General features: G+C 57.7%; 1 protein-coding gene across 6 annotated transcripts in view; it reads right to left on the bottom strand.

Moving 5' to 3' along the window:
• TECPR1 (tectonin beta-propeller repeat containing 1) overlaps window positions 1-14,501 on the bottom strand; it is a 36,517-nt gene that overhangs the window by 11,259 nt on the left and 10,757 nt on the right. For all 6 annotated transcript variants that reach the window (XM_055393181.2, XM_055393180.2, XM_055393184.2 and 3 more), the window contains exons 7-17: window positions 13,274-13,448; window positions 13,055-13,155; window positions 10,716-10,817; window positions 8,983-9,128; window positions 5,613-6,103; window positions 5,019-5,164; window positions 3,999-4,154; window positions 3,391-3,540; window positions 3,133-3,290; window positions 1,210-1,337; window positions 185-287 (exon numbers count right to left, since the gene is read on the bottom strand). In XM_055393181.2, the coding sequence (XP_055249156.1) occupies window positions 185-287; window positions 1,210-1,337; window positions 3,133-3,290; window positions 3,391-3,540; window positions 3,999-4,154; window positions 5,019-5,164; window positions 5,613-6,103; window positions 8,983-9,128; window positions 10,716-10,817; window positions 13,055-13,155; window positions 13,274-13,448 (1,856 nt within the window). The remainder of the gene's footprint in view (window positions 1-184; window positions 288-1,209; window positions 1,338-3,132; window positions 3,291-3,390; window positions 3,541-3,998; window positions 4,155-5,018; window positions 5,165-5,612; window positions 6,104-8,982; window positions 9,129-10,715; window positions 10,818-13,054; window positions 13,156-13,273; window positions 13,449-14,501) is intronic.

Below are 14,501 nucleotides of genomic sequence, written 5' to 3'. Positions count from 1 at the left end.
AAAAAAAAAAAAAAGATTCAAGGAAAAAAATCTCAGTGAGCAGTAAGATCCGGTTAGTTTCCTGCTGGCGGCCTGACACCAGGCTCTACTGGACTCCACGCTACAGTGGATGTTGCTGTCCTGTTTTTGCCAGGACTAAGGCCTATGCCAGGCAGCATCCTGGCCAGGCACCTGTGCCACTTACCTGCTGGTGTAGCCTGTGACGGGGTTCCAGCGCTGGTTCTCATAGATGTGAACACACTTCACGTCTGACTGCATGTAGATGTTACTGGTGCTGCTGGCCAGGCCTGTGGGGAGAGGTGGCTGCTGGGACCGAGGCCACATACGCTCCGCTTGGGACTCTGGCTTTCCATCTGAAGCACAGATTCCCAGAGAGACGGGGAGGGCGGGCTGGAGCCAGGTCAGCGGAGAAGGGCAAACAGTCCTGTTGAGCTTATCTCACAGGGGTTGGCCTGGCTTGGGTTTTCTCCTCCGGGACCGTGATTATTCTGGGATTGTGCAACCTCGATGAGCACAGCCTGCTGTGCATTAAACCTCCCATCCACACCCCTCCAGCACCTCTTCCCACCTTGCCCTCCTACTTAGCACCAGGGAGGCATGAGGCCCACCCAGCTCACTCTGTGTTACAAAGGCACCTGGGACCATCAACGTAACCTCCGTGAGCCCCGGCTTCCTCACTTGTAAAATGAAGACAGAGGTCATTCCTGCCTCACACACAGGGAAGCTGGAAAGCCTGCTCAGATATGCGTTCCTGGGGTATCAGGGGACCACAGTTCTCTGGGGTTAGCTGCTCCCCCGTGGGGCACGTGGGCTGCAGCCTGGAACGCCCCGTTTCAGTGTCTGTTTCCGCCTTCGTTTTCCAGTAGGAACAGAGGGACCCTGGCTCCTAGAAATCGGGGGGCCACAGAAGTTCAGCAAGTGCCTACCCTGAAGGAGGAACCCACCTAACGCCCTGAAAATGAGGGGCTGGACATGCTGGTGGACCCTGACCGCTGCCTCTCTGGAACCTTCGAGGCCCTCAGCTCGAAGTGGGTACTGGCAGGGACCATCCTGGGTGGAGGCTGGCAGTGGTGAAGGTCACCTGTCAGCCAGCTGTTAGCTGAGTGTGAACACTGGGACAGTGGCCCTGGCCTTGGGCAGGGAACCCAGATGGGGACTAGAGGAAAGAACACCCAGGAAGGCTCTGGGGGGGCCGCAGGCCGCCCTCACCTTGGAAGCAGCCGCCTCCATAGCCGCCTGTGTACACCCAGGCCGTGTGGTCATAGCCGACGCCCCACACCACGCCCCGGCTGTTGGCCTCCACCATCCGCAGGTGGCCTCCCATCTGCCGCCAAAACCTGGAAGGATGAGAGAGGACAGGTGGAAACCCCTCAGACCCCACCTTCCAACCCTGCCTGGCTGCCCTTTTGTTCCGTGTCCTCCTGTGGTTCTGGGATTTTCCCAGCCCTCGGTCTCCAAGCACAGACCATCCACCCTGCCTGACCTCCGCGTTCATATTAATTAACGCTAAAAAGATTCACCCCACGAGAGGTGCAGGGTCTCGGCACTGGGGCTGTGCAGGTCAGACCCTCTCCATGGGCTGGGAGTCTTCTGGAACCCACCCACTTCAGCCCCATGGTGACATGGAGGGGGATGAGGCCAGCGGCGTGTTTCACAGGGGCCCCTTGGGGTCTGGGACCTGGGGAAACGGGCTGGCCACAGTGGCAGGTGCAGGCAGGCTTGAATGTCACAGAGCAGAGCCGGACATGACATCTAATCCTCTGCATGAGTGACAGCACGGCCCTTGGGCTTCCAGGGTGTCAGCGGGAGGCGGTGCCAGCACAGCATGGCCTCCTGGGTGGGCAGAGTGCAGGCTGCGGCTGGTGCAGGTCACAGCCTCCTGCGGCCGAGGCCCTGTCACTGTCACTGTCACCAGAGGCGGTCTGAATCCTCTGACAGGAGATTGCTGTCCCCTCCTGCAGCCAGGGCTTCTGGCTCACTATGTCTCCAGCCCCAGTGCCCACGGGTAATGAAGCCCAGGACCTCGTTGGCTTGGGTACACCCCCAGGGCAGCCTCTGTCCCGCAGGGGACAGAATCGTAGCCCCCATGTCCCCTGCCAGGCCCTTGTCCTCAGGACTCAGCTCAGATCCCCCCCAGGGAACCTCATTCCCCCTTTGTGGCTTTTTTTTTTTTTTTTTCTGAGACAGGGTCTCGCTGTGTTGCCCAGGCTGGAGTGCCGTTGTGTGAGTGTGATCACACCTCACTGCAGCCTTGAACTCCTGGGCTCAAGTGATCTTCCCACCTCAGCCCTCCAAGCAGCTGGAACTACAAGTGCATGACACCATGCCTTGCTAATTTTTTTGGTTTCTTTTTTTTTTTGTAGAGACGAGTCTAGCTATGTTGCCCAGGCTGGTCTTGAACTTCTGACCTCAAGTGATCCTCCTACCTCAGCCTCCCAGAGTGATGAGATTGCAGGCGTGAGCCAACCTGCCTAGCCCCACCTTGTGGCTCTCAATGTCCCCAACAGAACAATGTCTCCTAGGCTTGTGCGCCCACCCCTGCCCTCACCCCACTCCAGCCTGGCTACCCCGGGTCCCCCAGGTCCAGTCCCCACCAGCATTTCCCAGTGCCAAAAGTCAAGTCCTCTCTCCGCCCACTCCTGCTGGACTTCAAACCCCACCAACTCGGCCTTGACCACGCCCCCAAACTCTCCTCCCACAGCAGCTCTCTCCTCTCTGCCCCCAGGCCCCGGGCCGCCCAGGCAGCAGGGGCGCAGCTGGAGCTGGAGGCGGCTGAGCACCGGGTCTGTGCCCTGGGCAGGTGGAGAGACGTGGCTGCTTTGCTACAGCCTGGAAGCCCCCTGGGGTGGAGAATTGTGCCCCTCACACACACTCCACATTCCTCCCGATGCTCAGAGGCTGCTGGGTGGCACTGACCCACCCTGGGCCCAGTGGGGCTTCTGGTTCCCCCTCTTGGAGTCCTTGGACAGGCCCAGGGGGACTTGGGGGCCTGGGAACCAGTGGCCATGCCTCTGCCTAGTCAGCGAGAAGCTTGACTCTGCGTGGACTCCAGTCCTCTGGATCCCCCTTCTGTAACCACGAGCTCGGGGTGAGGCCAGGCCCCAGACCCCACCCAGAGTGCGGCTCACTCACATCTGGTCGCAGGGCAGGGGGTGCTCGTGGGCCTCCAGGTCTGGGCTGGGCTCGCTCACGAAGATGTCCCCCTTGCAGGTGATGGACCAGATGGCCTGCGGGGACGGGCGGCCCTGCACCTTCCGGCTCTCGCAGCAAGACAGGCTGAGCAGGGCGAGCTGGTGTGGCACAACGCCGGTCACTGCTGAGCAGGCCAGGCCAGGCCACCCCACCATGGCTGTCCCTCCCTCTGGCCCGAGGGGACCACCGACCACTCACCCAGTCATTCATGTCCTGCTCGGTGGCAGCAGCCAGACGCACCGGCCACCTCTGCCGTGTCCGCTCAGGGGTGTACAGGGCAAAGGAGTGCTTGGTCTCGTTCAGCACTGGGACCAGCGCCACCACCTCATTCAGGAATATGTGGATGTACTGTTCATAGAACAGGCGCCCGGCAGGGCTGTCACCCAGGGCAGGAGGCCTCTGGAGGGTGACCTCTACTGTGCTTCACCCTGGGACCCTAGCCCTCGGACACCCTCTCTCCTGGCACCCCCAGCCCTGCCCCCTCCCCTGGGTACCCCCAGCCCTGCCCCCTCCCTTGGTACTTCATTTCTTTACCCCCTCCCCAGGCACCCCCATTTCTGTACCCCCTCCCCTGGGCACCCCCATTTCTGTACTCCCTCTCCTGGGGCACCCCCATTTCTGTACCCCCTCCCCCGGGCACCCCCATTTCTTTACCCTTCCCCTGGGTACCCTCATTTCTGTGTCCCTCCCTGGGCACCCTCATTTCTGTACCCCTCCCCTGGGCACCCCCATTTCTGTACCCCTCCTCTGGCACCCCAGCCCTGTGTCCCCTCCCTGGCCCCATCTCCTGTGGGACCCGTGGGCACCTTCTTCTCCTCGTGGACCACGTAGTAGATGAAGAGGATGCTGTCCCGGACGCCGTCATGCCCCGTGAACTGCTCCAGGGCCACGCGCACGTCCACCCACTTGTGGGGCTTCCAGTCGCACCACCACTGCAGCGCCCCGGTCTTCACCCACACCGACTGCGCAGGCCGGGGCAGTGGACACCATCACAGGCAGGCCCGGGGTGCCAGGGGAGGAGGGCGGGGCTGGGGGTACCCAGAGGAGGAGGCAGGGCTGGGGTAGGGCCCACCCGGCACTCCCGGCTGTCAGCCCAGCTCCCCCTATGCTAATGATAACAGTGATGCTGCCGGACACCCAATAGGTGCAGGCTGAGCCAGGGCTGTTCCGTACAACCTCCTCTCTCTCAAACAGCCAGAGTGGGCACTGCCACCCCGCCTTCTGCATGGGGAGACAGGCTCGGGAGGTTCCGTGCCTGGCTTGGTGTCACAGAGTGAGCCAGTGGCAGAGCTAGAACCCAAACCACAGCCTACTTGTGTCCAGGGGCCTTTGGAATGAGGCGGGTCACATGCTCTGTGTGACTTCCCTGTCACCCCCACATTTGACCTCTGAGGGCCGGGCTCTGCCACAGGATAGCGGGGCAGAAGCAGGGTTGGCCCAGGGGTGGGGTCTCCAGCCGCCCTCTGTGCTAACTCCTTGCAATCACACGGTACACCCCTGGGTGCCCGGGGTTCCCTCCAGCAGGAAGAGGATGACGTGGTTCCCCTCCCTGGCCACCCTCCCTTCCCCACCCACCACCCTCTGACGTTGCTGCCATCTCTGGGTCCCCAGGGCCTCCAACGAGTCCGGAACACAGTGGGGCCCAAACCAAAGTCTTCAGGATGGACGAAGAAACCCTGAGCTCATTTCTCTATGCCTGCATCTGGGCGGGAGACCAGGGGATGGAGGCATCTATCTGTTTCTCTCAGAGCTGGTACACAGCAGGCGCTCAATGAATGATTGCTGGAAAAAAAAAAAAATGCGTGCGCAGCCACCGGGGCACCCACCTGCTCCACGGCCTGCTCGTAGTGTCTGAAGTTCTCCAGCTCCCGCTTGGTCCTTTCCGTGAGCTGCTGGAAGATCTGCTTCCTCCAGGCAGCGGTCTGGGCTGGCGTGATGGACAGGGACAGCATGTGTACCGAGGAGGACAGGCCTGTGGGGCAGAGAGAGCCTCAGGGCCGGGGCACTGTCCTGCCCGCAGCTGGGCAGGAAGCCACGGCGCTCCCCTCCACCAAATCAGCCCTTTCTAGCTCAAAAGCTACGCTCTCTGTTAAGCCTCCTTCCACCCTTCGCCCTGATGGGCAAGTTGCTCTCCCCCAGTAATTCAGCCTGGAAAGCAGCCACCACCGCTAGCACAGGGGAGGGGCTGCAGACAGGGGAAGGGGCACTGGCCACTGTGCTTCCAGGTCCTGACAGCCTTGGGCTGGTCTCTGGAGGCCACAGAGGAGCGCAATGTCTGGCTCAGAGCTGCTGAGCACAGTGAGGCGTCCAGGGAGGACAGCAGGCCTGCCCGAGCCCCCCAACCCCGGCCTCTTCCCACACCCCACACCCCCAGGGCACCTGGCCATGTGGATGCCCCCAGGCCCTGCAGGAGCCCTTACCCGCCTGGACAGTGAACCACCTGGGCATGGCACATGCCTCCACCACGCAGCCGCCTCCCGACACCCAGGCCCACAGCGGGTGGTCATCCACCCCATACGGCTCCTCCAAGCCCAGCGGGAGGAGCCCCAGTGAGGAGAGGCTGGTGGTCTCAGAGAAGCCAGCGGCCGAGTGGCTGGGCACTTTCTTGGCCTCCTTGAGGTCAATATTGGTCCAGGGCAGCTCGGCCGGGGTGGGGGCTGGGCCGGGGTGCATGTTGGGTCTGGCCTCCCTGCTGCCCTCGGCTGGGCAGGCATCTTCCACGGTATCTTCTGCGGTCCTGCCAGCCCCCAGGCCTGAGGCTGAGTTCCCTGTGGCATTCTTGGAATCGTCTAGAGGTTCTGCAGGGAGAGTCTGGCCAGGCCCTGGTCTCTCGACTTCCGAGGAGGCATCGGTGTCGCTGGGGGCAGACTCGCCACTACCCCTCACCTCATCACTGAAGAAGCAGCCGGCACTGGGGACAAATCAGGTCAGACCCATCACTCCCTTGCAGGGGAACAGGTGCTGTCAGGCAGGCCCGGCTCCAGCGTGCTCCACCATGACTGCCTGTGGAAACTTGGGCAAGTCAGAACCTCTCTGAACTCCTGTCTCTTCCTCTGTGCAAGGTATACATCAGCACCTGCTTCCAGGGAGCTGACACCTGGGCCACCCTGCAGACCAATCACATCCACATATCTGAGAGTGAAGATCTAGAATTAGTATTTCTTCTTTTTTTGAGACGGAGTCTCACTGTCATCCAGGCTGGGGTGCAGTGGCACAATCTCAGCTCACTGCAACCTCCGCCTCCCAGGTTCAAGCGATTCTCCTGCCTGAGCCTCCCGAGTAGCTGAGAGATTACAGGCATGCACCACCACGCCTGGCTAATTTTTGTATTTTTAGTAGAGATGGGGTTTCACCATGTTGGCAGGCTGGTCTTGAACTCCTGACCTCAAGTGATTCGCTGGCTCAGCCTCCCAAAGTGCTGGGATTACAGGCGTGAGCCACCGCGCCCGATCATAAACCTCTTTTCTTTATAAAAGACCAGCTTCAGGATTCCCTTATAGCAACACAAAATGGACTAAAACGCGTTTTCAAGCCTCTTGGATATACACCCAGCAGTGGATGTGCTGGCTCACATGGCAGTTCTGGGTTTCATGTCTTGAGGAATTGCTAAATTGTTCTCCACAGTGGCTGTACCATTTCACATTCCTACCAGCAGTGTATGAAGTTCCAACTTCTCCATGTTCTCACTAGCATTTGTTATTGTCTTTCTTTTTTTTTTTTTTTTTTTTTTTTGAGACAGAGTCTTTCTCTGTTGCCCAGGCTGGAGTGTAGTGACGTGATCATAGCTCACTGCAGCCTCGACCTCCTGGGCTCATGTGATCCTCCCACCTCTGCCTTGTAAGTAGCTAGGACTACAGGCCCATGCCACAGCACCCAGATAATTTTTTTTAAAATTCTTGTAGAGATGGGGTCTCACTATGTTGTCCAGGCTGACCTTGAACTCCTGGGCTCAAGCGATCCTCCCACTTTGGCCTCCTGAAGTGCTGGGACTGCAGGTGTGAGCTACCGCACCCAGCCTTGCCTTTCTTCCACTGACTTTTCACTCTCTTGATAATGTCCTTTTGATTCACAAAAGCTTTTAATTCTGATGAAGTCCAATTTATCTGTATTTCCTCATTGCCTGTGCTTTTGGTGTCATATCTAAGAAGCTATCGCTAACCTCAAAGTTATAAAGATTTGGCATCTGTAGTTTTTGAAGCTTCTCAGCTGATTCTAATGTGCTTTCCAGTTTACGAACTAACAGCTGGGGCCAGGCGCGGTGGCTCACGCCTGTAATCTCAGCACTTTGGGAGGCCAAGGCGGGAGGATCACAAGGTCAGGAGATCAAGACCATCCTGGCTAACACGGTGAAACCTGATCTCTACTAAAAATACAAAAAATTAGCCAGGTGTGGTGGCGGGTGCCTGTAGTCCCAGCTACTCGGAAGGCTGAGGTAGGAGAATGGCGTGAACCCGGGAGGTGGAGCTTGCAGTGAGCCAAGATCGTGCCACGGCACTCCAGCCTGGGTGACAGAGTGAGACTCCGTCTCAAAAAAAAAAAAAAAAAAAAGAACTACCAGCTGGCCGGGTGCGGTGGCTCACGCCTGTAATCCCAACACTTTGGGAGACAGAGGTGGGAGGGTCACTTGAGGTCAGGAGTTCAAGACCAGCCTAGCCAACATGGGGAAACCCTGTCTCTACTAAAAATACAAGAATTAGCCAGGTGTGGTGGTGAACATCTGTAATCCCAGCTACTTGGGAGGCTGGGGTGGGAGGATCACTTGGGCCCAGGAGTTTGAGGCTGCAGTGAGCCATGATCACACCACTGCACTCCAGCCTGGATGACAGAGTGAGACTGTCTCAAAAAAAAAAAAACAAAAAACAAAAAAAAACACCATCTGAGCAGACTAAACCCTCAGGTGACACACGAGCAAACGCCTGCCCTGGCTGTCCTCCCTGGGCCTCTGGGCTGACAGCACGGCAGGGTGGCAACCACCAGGCTCAGGGCACAGAGGGGTGTGGACCAGGGGCTAGCGAGGGTCACAGCTACAGGTGGAAACGTGGACGGCTGCAGAGCCTGGGCCCTGAGCGCCATCTCCATCCATGCCCATGATGTAGACATGCCCGCTGCAGAGCTGAGATGTCCCCAGCTCATCCACTGAGTCACCTGCCTGTGCTCTCACGGCCGGTGGGCAGAGCTGGGGCTTGTCCATGCTCTTTAGACCCACGGACCACCAGGTGCAGCCCCAAAACTGCAGCAGCATCACCTGGGGGCTGGTGAGAAATACCAAGTCTCAAACTCGGGGTAAGACCCGGAGATCAAAGTCTGAACAAACCCTCCAGGAGACCCCGATGCCTGAGTCTGAGACCACTGCTGCAGGCTAGGCAGAGACCCTCTGTCTTGTCCTTGTTTCCCCTGGACAGAAGGGCCTTTACTTCCACCCCAGAGAAACTGTTTCTGCCCCAGATCTTCAGCCTCGGACCCAATGGGACAACCCAACTCAGGGTCGAGCCTTATCTCCATCACGACAGCCCAGCCTTACCCTGCTCCCAGGTGCCGCCATCAGCAGCCCAGAGTATGTCAAACACCTCCAGCGGCCACCCCAGGCTGCCCCCAGGACCTCCTCTCTGTGGGACCGAGGCAGGAGGGCTTCGGCTCTTGTGGCTCTTGTGAGTGGAGACCCATTTTCTCCTGCCTGGGACAAGTCCTGGGACCCAGTGGGGCAGGTGGCAGCCTCTTCTGGACGTGACCACCTAGGCTCAGACGGCCCATCCCAGCCTGACTCCTGCGCACCCTGCCACCCCCAGTCACCTGAGGAGACTAGACGAGCTGCCAGAGTGTGACCGGTCACACTCTCGGGCGGCGGCGATGGCCTTCCAAGTCTTCCCACTGAGCTCGCTGGGGGTGACACCCTGCCGGAAGTACACAGCTCGGTCCTCACAGCCAATGCCCCACACCTGGAAGAGAGAGGCTGTGTTCCGAGGAATCTGGGCGCAGGCCCGGGGGCTCTTCTCGCTTCCTAGGGGTGCAAAATGCAGGCAGGGTCCTCCATGTGCAGGTGTGTGTGGGCTGGGAAGGTCCATGCTGGGGCTGTGTGGTGGGCACAGAAGTCAAATACTGGAAGGGGGCTCAGGAGAAGCTGCGACCTGGTCCCGTCTCCCTGACCTCAGGCAGACCCAGGGTTTCAAGGTGACAAGGTCCACGGGAAGTGGCAGGGCTGGGGGACGCTGTGTTAGGAAATGAGGTTCACCTGCCTCCCTGTCTTGCGTGTGCCCTCTGGTGGGAAGCAGATGCCCCCAGTGAACCCAGAGGTGGTCCTGGTTTTGTTGTCTTTGTTTTTGTTGTTGAGACAGAGTCTTGCTCTGTCACCCAGGCTGGAGTGCAATGACACAATCTTGGCTCACTGAAACCTCTGCCTCCAGGGCTCAAGTGATTCGCCTACCTCAGCCTCCCGAGTAGCTGGGATTACAGGCTCCCATCACCACACCCAGCTAAGTTTTGTTTTGTTTCATTTTGTTTTTGAGCTGGAGTCTTGCTCTGTCGCCCAGGCTGGAGTGCAGTGGCGTGATCTCGGCTCACTGCAACCTCCGCCTCCCAGCTTCAACCGATTCTCCTGCCTTAGCCTCCAGAGTGGCTGGGATTACAGTCACGTGCTACCACGCCCAGCTAATTTTTGTATTTTTAGTAGACACAAGGTTTCACTGTGTTGGCCAGGCTGGTCTCAAACTCCTGACCTCAGGCGATCCACCCGCTTCACCCTCCCAAAGTGCTGGGATTACAGGCGTGAGCCACGGTGCCCGGAATGTTTTTGGTTTTTTTTAGAGATAGGATCTCACTCTGTCACCTAGGCTGGAGTGCGGTGGTGCAATCATGCATGGCTCATTACAGCCTTGACCTCCTGGGCTCAAGCAATCCTCCTGCCTTGGCCTCCTGAGTAGATGGGACTACAGGTACACACCACCACACTTGGCTAATTTTTAAATTTTTGTAGAGATGGGGTCTCACTATATTGCCCAGGCTGGTCTCAAACTCCTAGGCTCAAGTGGTCCTCCCACCTTAGCCTCCTAAAGTGCTGGGATTTACAAGTGTGAGCCACCACACCTGGCCGTGGTGTTTTTTTTTTTTAAGATGTAAAGTAACTTCCCTGATTCTGACCTCACTTTCCATGGAAAAGGTTTCTGGGTAGGCATCCTACTCTCTGCCTTTGGGCAAGAAGTAAGGTTTGCTAAAGGGCCTAGGTGGCCTGGCTAGGTAGGCTGTGGCATCTCTGCCCTTGGCCCTGGCAGGCTCGCCTCGGGCTCAGCACCCCTGTGCACTAGCAGGTGCCTGTCTCCCCCCGGACTCTGGGTGCTGTGCCACTGGGGGGGTGGGAGGAGGGTGTGGCAGCAGAGGGAAGGCTGGCACCTCAGAAAGAACTTCTTGCTCAGTACAATGGAGTGGGGGGCTCTCCTACAGTGGGAAGGGGCCACTAGGCTATTGGGTGGCATCAGGAGCCCCCATTCTGAGACCCCTGCTGTTTAGGGGCTGCAGACCCACGTGCACACCTGGTCGTTCATTCCCACGTTCACCATCATCATCTCACCAACCATCTCAATCCAACTGGTGCCGCAGGGATTGTGAGAGTTGACGCCTCTTCGGAACCACACCTGGGGGAGTCAGAAATAAACATGCCTTCCTGGAGGGCCACTGAAACAGACGGTTCGTTCGTTTAAGCCTCAGGGAGAACAAGTGAATAATTTGATCCTTTGGTTCAAGTCGCAAATGAGCAGTGGTACATCATTTAGCGAGGAAGCCCTTATCCGTGATCCACGCCGCTCTTCCCACACCCCGACCGCATCTCCTGTGCCTGGCACTGTCCCACGAGGGCTGAGGGTCCTCTGGCCTCAGCCACATGTGTCCTGGCAGCTTCCTGCCCATTCTCCAGCCTAACGCTTGGAAAAGGCTACTTTATTTGAATTGAGTTGGTCCCTGTGAAAGACAACGGCCTTAATACTGTTATTTAGGAAAACTAGTTTTTAAAAAGCTCATTATTAGAAAAAACAAGACCCCTATTTTGGGTCTATTCTTAGTACTTCAAGAAATACTTAAAGCGAAGTATTTTCATGTCGACATGTAAAAATACACACACTCCCACTAGATTTTCCCAGACTATCTGTGGCTCTGTGATTCAGCGGCTGGTCATGCTCCACCCCGCCACCCGGCATTCCATCAGGGCTCTTCTTATACATTCTCCATGGTGGCCTGGGAGGCCCCGTTAGTCTCAGACCTACTGGAGACCTTGTGCTATTAGAACTCCCGAGATGCTGCCAGACACGGTGGCTCACACCTGTAATCCCAACACTTTGGGAGGCTGAGGCGGGTGGATCACCTGAGGTCAGGAGTTGGAGACCAGCCTGAACAACATGGTGAAACCCTGCCTCTACTAAAAAATACTACAAATACTAGTCAGGCGTGGTGGTACACGCTTGGAACCCCAGCTACTTGGGAGGCCATGGCAGGAGAATCGCTTGAATCCAGGAGGTGGAGGTTACAGTGAGCTGAGATTGGGCCACGGCATTCCAGCCTGGGCGACGGAACGAGACTCTGTCTCAAATTAAAAAATAAAAAAAAGAAATCCAATGTTGCCCATTTAATCCAAAGAAAGTGACAGGTTGCTGTAAGAGGGGCTTGGAAGTTGTGGTCTCTGGGAAGTGGGGTGACCAGGATCCAATGTGGGGGACAGTCTGGTCTGTATTTTTGTGGGCTGGGAGTGGCCTCAGACTCTGAGAGCTTCAGCACTGGAGATACAGATGCAGACGTGTGAGCCGTCCATCCCCCGGGCCAGGGAAACCCCCTTGACAAGCAGTTAGAAAAACCCCGTGACTGGCTGGGCACGGTGGCTCATGCCTGTAATCCCAGCACTTTGGGAGGCTGAGGCGGGAGGATCATGAGGTCAGGATATCGAGACCATCCTGGCTAACACGGTGATACCCCATCTCTACTAAAAATACAAAAAATTAGCTGGGCATGGTGGTGGGCGCCTGTAGCCCCGCTACTAGGGAGGCTGAGGCAGGAGAATGGCATGAACCCGGGAGGCGGAGCTTGGAGTGAGCAGAGATCGCGCCACTGCACTCCAGCCTGGGTGACAGAGCGAGACTCCATCTCAAAAAAAACAAACAAAAGAAAAACCCTGAGAGTAATCGGAAATCGGCTGGTTTTATTGGACTTGCCGCTAAGATGCAAAAGACAAGCAGTGACTAGAGGATGGGGAGGCGCTTGGTTAACCAAGGGCTTCAGGAAATTCGCTTCCGATTCTTCGAAATGTTGCAGCCTATTAGGTGATACTTGCAGTTGCTGCATTTGGGTACCAGCGTGTGGGTGGAGGAGGATTTTACGGCACAAAATGTCCTGGAGATTGGCAACAATTTCAGCAACAAACAATGCATGGTGCTCAGCTGGTACCGGATTTGTTCTAATGGGTTTTTCTTTTTTGAGACGGAGTCTTTCTCGTTGCCCAGGCTGGAGTGCTGTAGTGCAATCTTGGCTCACTGCAACCTCCGCCTCCCAGGTTCAAGCAATTCTCCTGCTTCCCAAGTAGCTAGGATTACAGGTGCCCGCCACCATGCCCAGCTAATTTTTTGTATTTTTAGTAGAAACAAAGTTTCACCATGTTGGCCAGGCTGGTCTTAAACTCCTGACCTCAGGCAATCTGCCCACCTAGGCCTCCCGATGTGCTGGGATTACAGACGTGAGCCACTGCACCCGGCATGGGTTTTTCTTTTTTTTTAATTTGAGACAGGGTCTCGCTCTGTCACTCAGGCTGGAGTCCAGTGGTGCGATCACAGCTCACTGCAGTCTCCAACTCCTGGGCTCAAGTGATCCCCCAGCCTCATCCCCATCTTACCTTCCAGTCCTTGGTGACAGCCCAGACCACGCTGACTCCCACCGAGACATGCATGACCCCGTTTTCAGATCCAGGAGGCTCCACGATGGACCAGGAACTTCCTACCGGGCCCCCAAGAAACCCCCAGTGGCCCCCATCAGCCTGGACAGCTGGGGAGCGAGTGACCCTCACCCTTCTCCCCAGTACAGGGTATGTGGGTGGGGGAGCCGGGCTGCCCACCTTTGGGATTGCTCCTGTTGATTCCTTCCCGGACCAAGGCCTGCCCCTCCCAGAGTGTGGCCCACAGGAGGTCGTGGGGCCCACAGCTGATCTGAACCACCTCCCCGGGGGTGTCCAGCAGGGACCAGGAGGACCCTTCGGGGTTGGAGTGGCTGACGTCCTCTCTGTACCACACCTGGGAGGCAAGACAGGGACACAGCACCTGCATCAACTCATTCACACCAGCCAAGCACGGGGGTCTCAGTGTCGTAGGGGGTAGGACCCATGTCCCCTGACCGTCCAGATCTCACTCCCTGCCCCCTACCCCGGCCAAAAAATACAAACCCTGGATTCTGGCGGTCCTGGGGGATACACTTGTTCCATTCATCTGTTTGGGGTGACGCCCCCAACCCCGCCCACTCATGGACACCCACCCACCACCTGATTCCAGTCTCAGGCATGTGGGTCTCCGGCCACTCTGGCCAGCCCGTGTGTCCCATGCCCCCTTGTGGCGATGTGCTCTCAGGACACCCGGCTCCAGGGGAGGCTCCAACTCCCATTCATAAACTATCTAAGACGTCAGTTCTTTTTTCCTTCACTGAATGGTTAAGACTGGGAGCAACGTGCTCAGAGCGTCCAAACTGTTTGGCTCATTTTAGCTGGGGGAGACTACATGTCACTTCGTGATCCAGAAAGGGCAAGGGACCCTCCCCATAGGGCTGTCTTCAGACAGGGGACCCAGCCTCCCAATCCTGCCACCATCCCCCTACAGCAGGCCCTGCAGGACCAGGCCTAGGAGCCTCCCTTCGGCTAGCAGATGGCCCATCTGTCTCCCCAGCTTCTACAGAAGCCCAGGTCCTGGTGCCACCTCTCATGGACCACAGGTGTGGTGCAGGCAGCACCAACTCACGGCCGACATTCCAGGAGACAAACGCTGCTCTGCAGCCCCTTTTCTCCCCTCTCTCTCTTTGCATCCAGATGGGCATGGCCCCCTGATGGGGGCTCAGTCCTGGGGCAGCTCCCTCACTCTGCCCGGCCCCTCGCCACTGCCCTTCAGCAGGGCTGAGGAAGCAACTGTATTCGCCTACGCCCAGGCCAACGTGGCCGCAGAGGGGGGCTGCGACAAAACTGGCAACTTCTGAATAACTGCTAAGCCCACTGGCGAGCTGTGGTCAATGCGTGGTGAGAGCGACTGAAGAATCCTGCTGTGCAACCGAAAGCCGTGACTCGAGTGTCAGCGCCCTGAGCT

The sequence above is a fragment of the Gorilla gorilla genome, chromosome 6 (genome assembly GCF_029281585.2).
Source record: "Gorilla gorilla gorilla isolate KB3781 chromosome 6, NHGRI_mGorGor1-v2.1_pri, whole genome shotgun sequence".
Classification (NCBI taxonomy): domain Eukaryota; kingdom Metazoa; phylum Chordata; class Mammalia; order Primates; family Hominidae; genus Gorilla; species Gorilla gorilla.
Note: the sequence above shows the minus strand (reverse complement) of the source record. Positions and strands in the feature narration are given on the sequence as shown.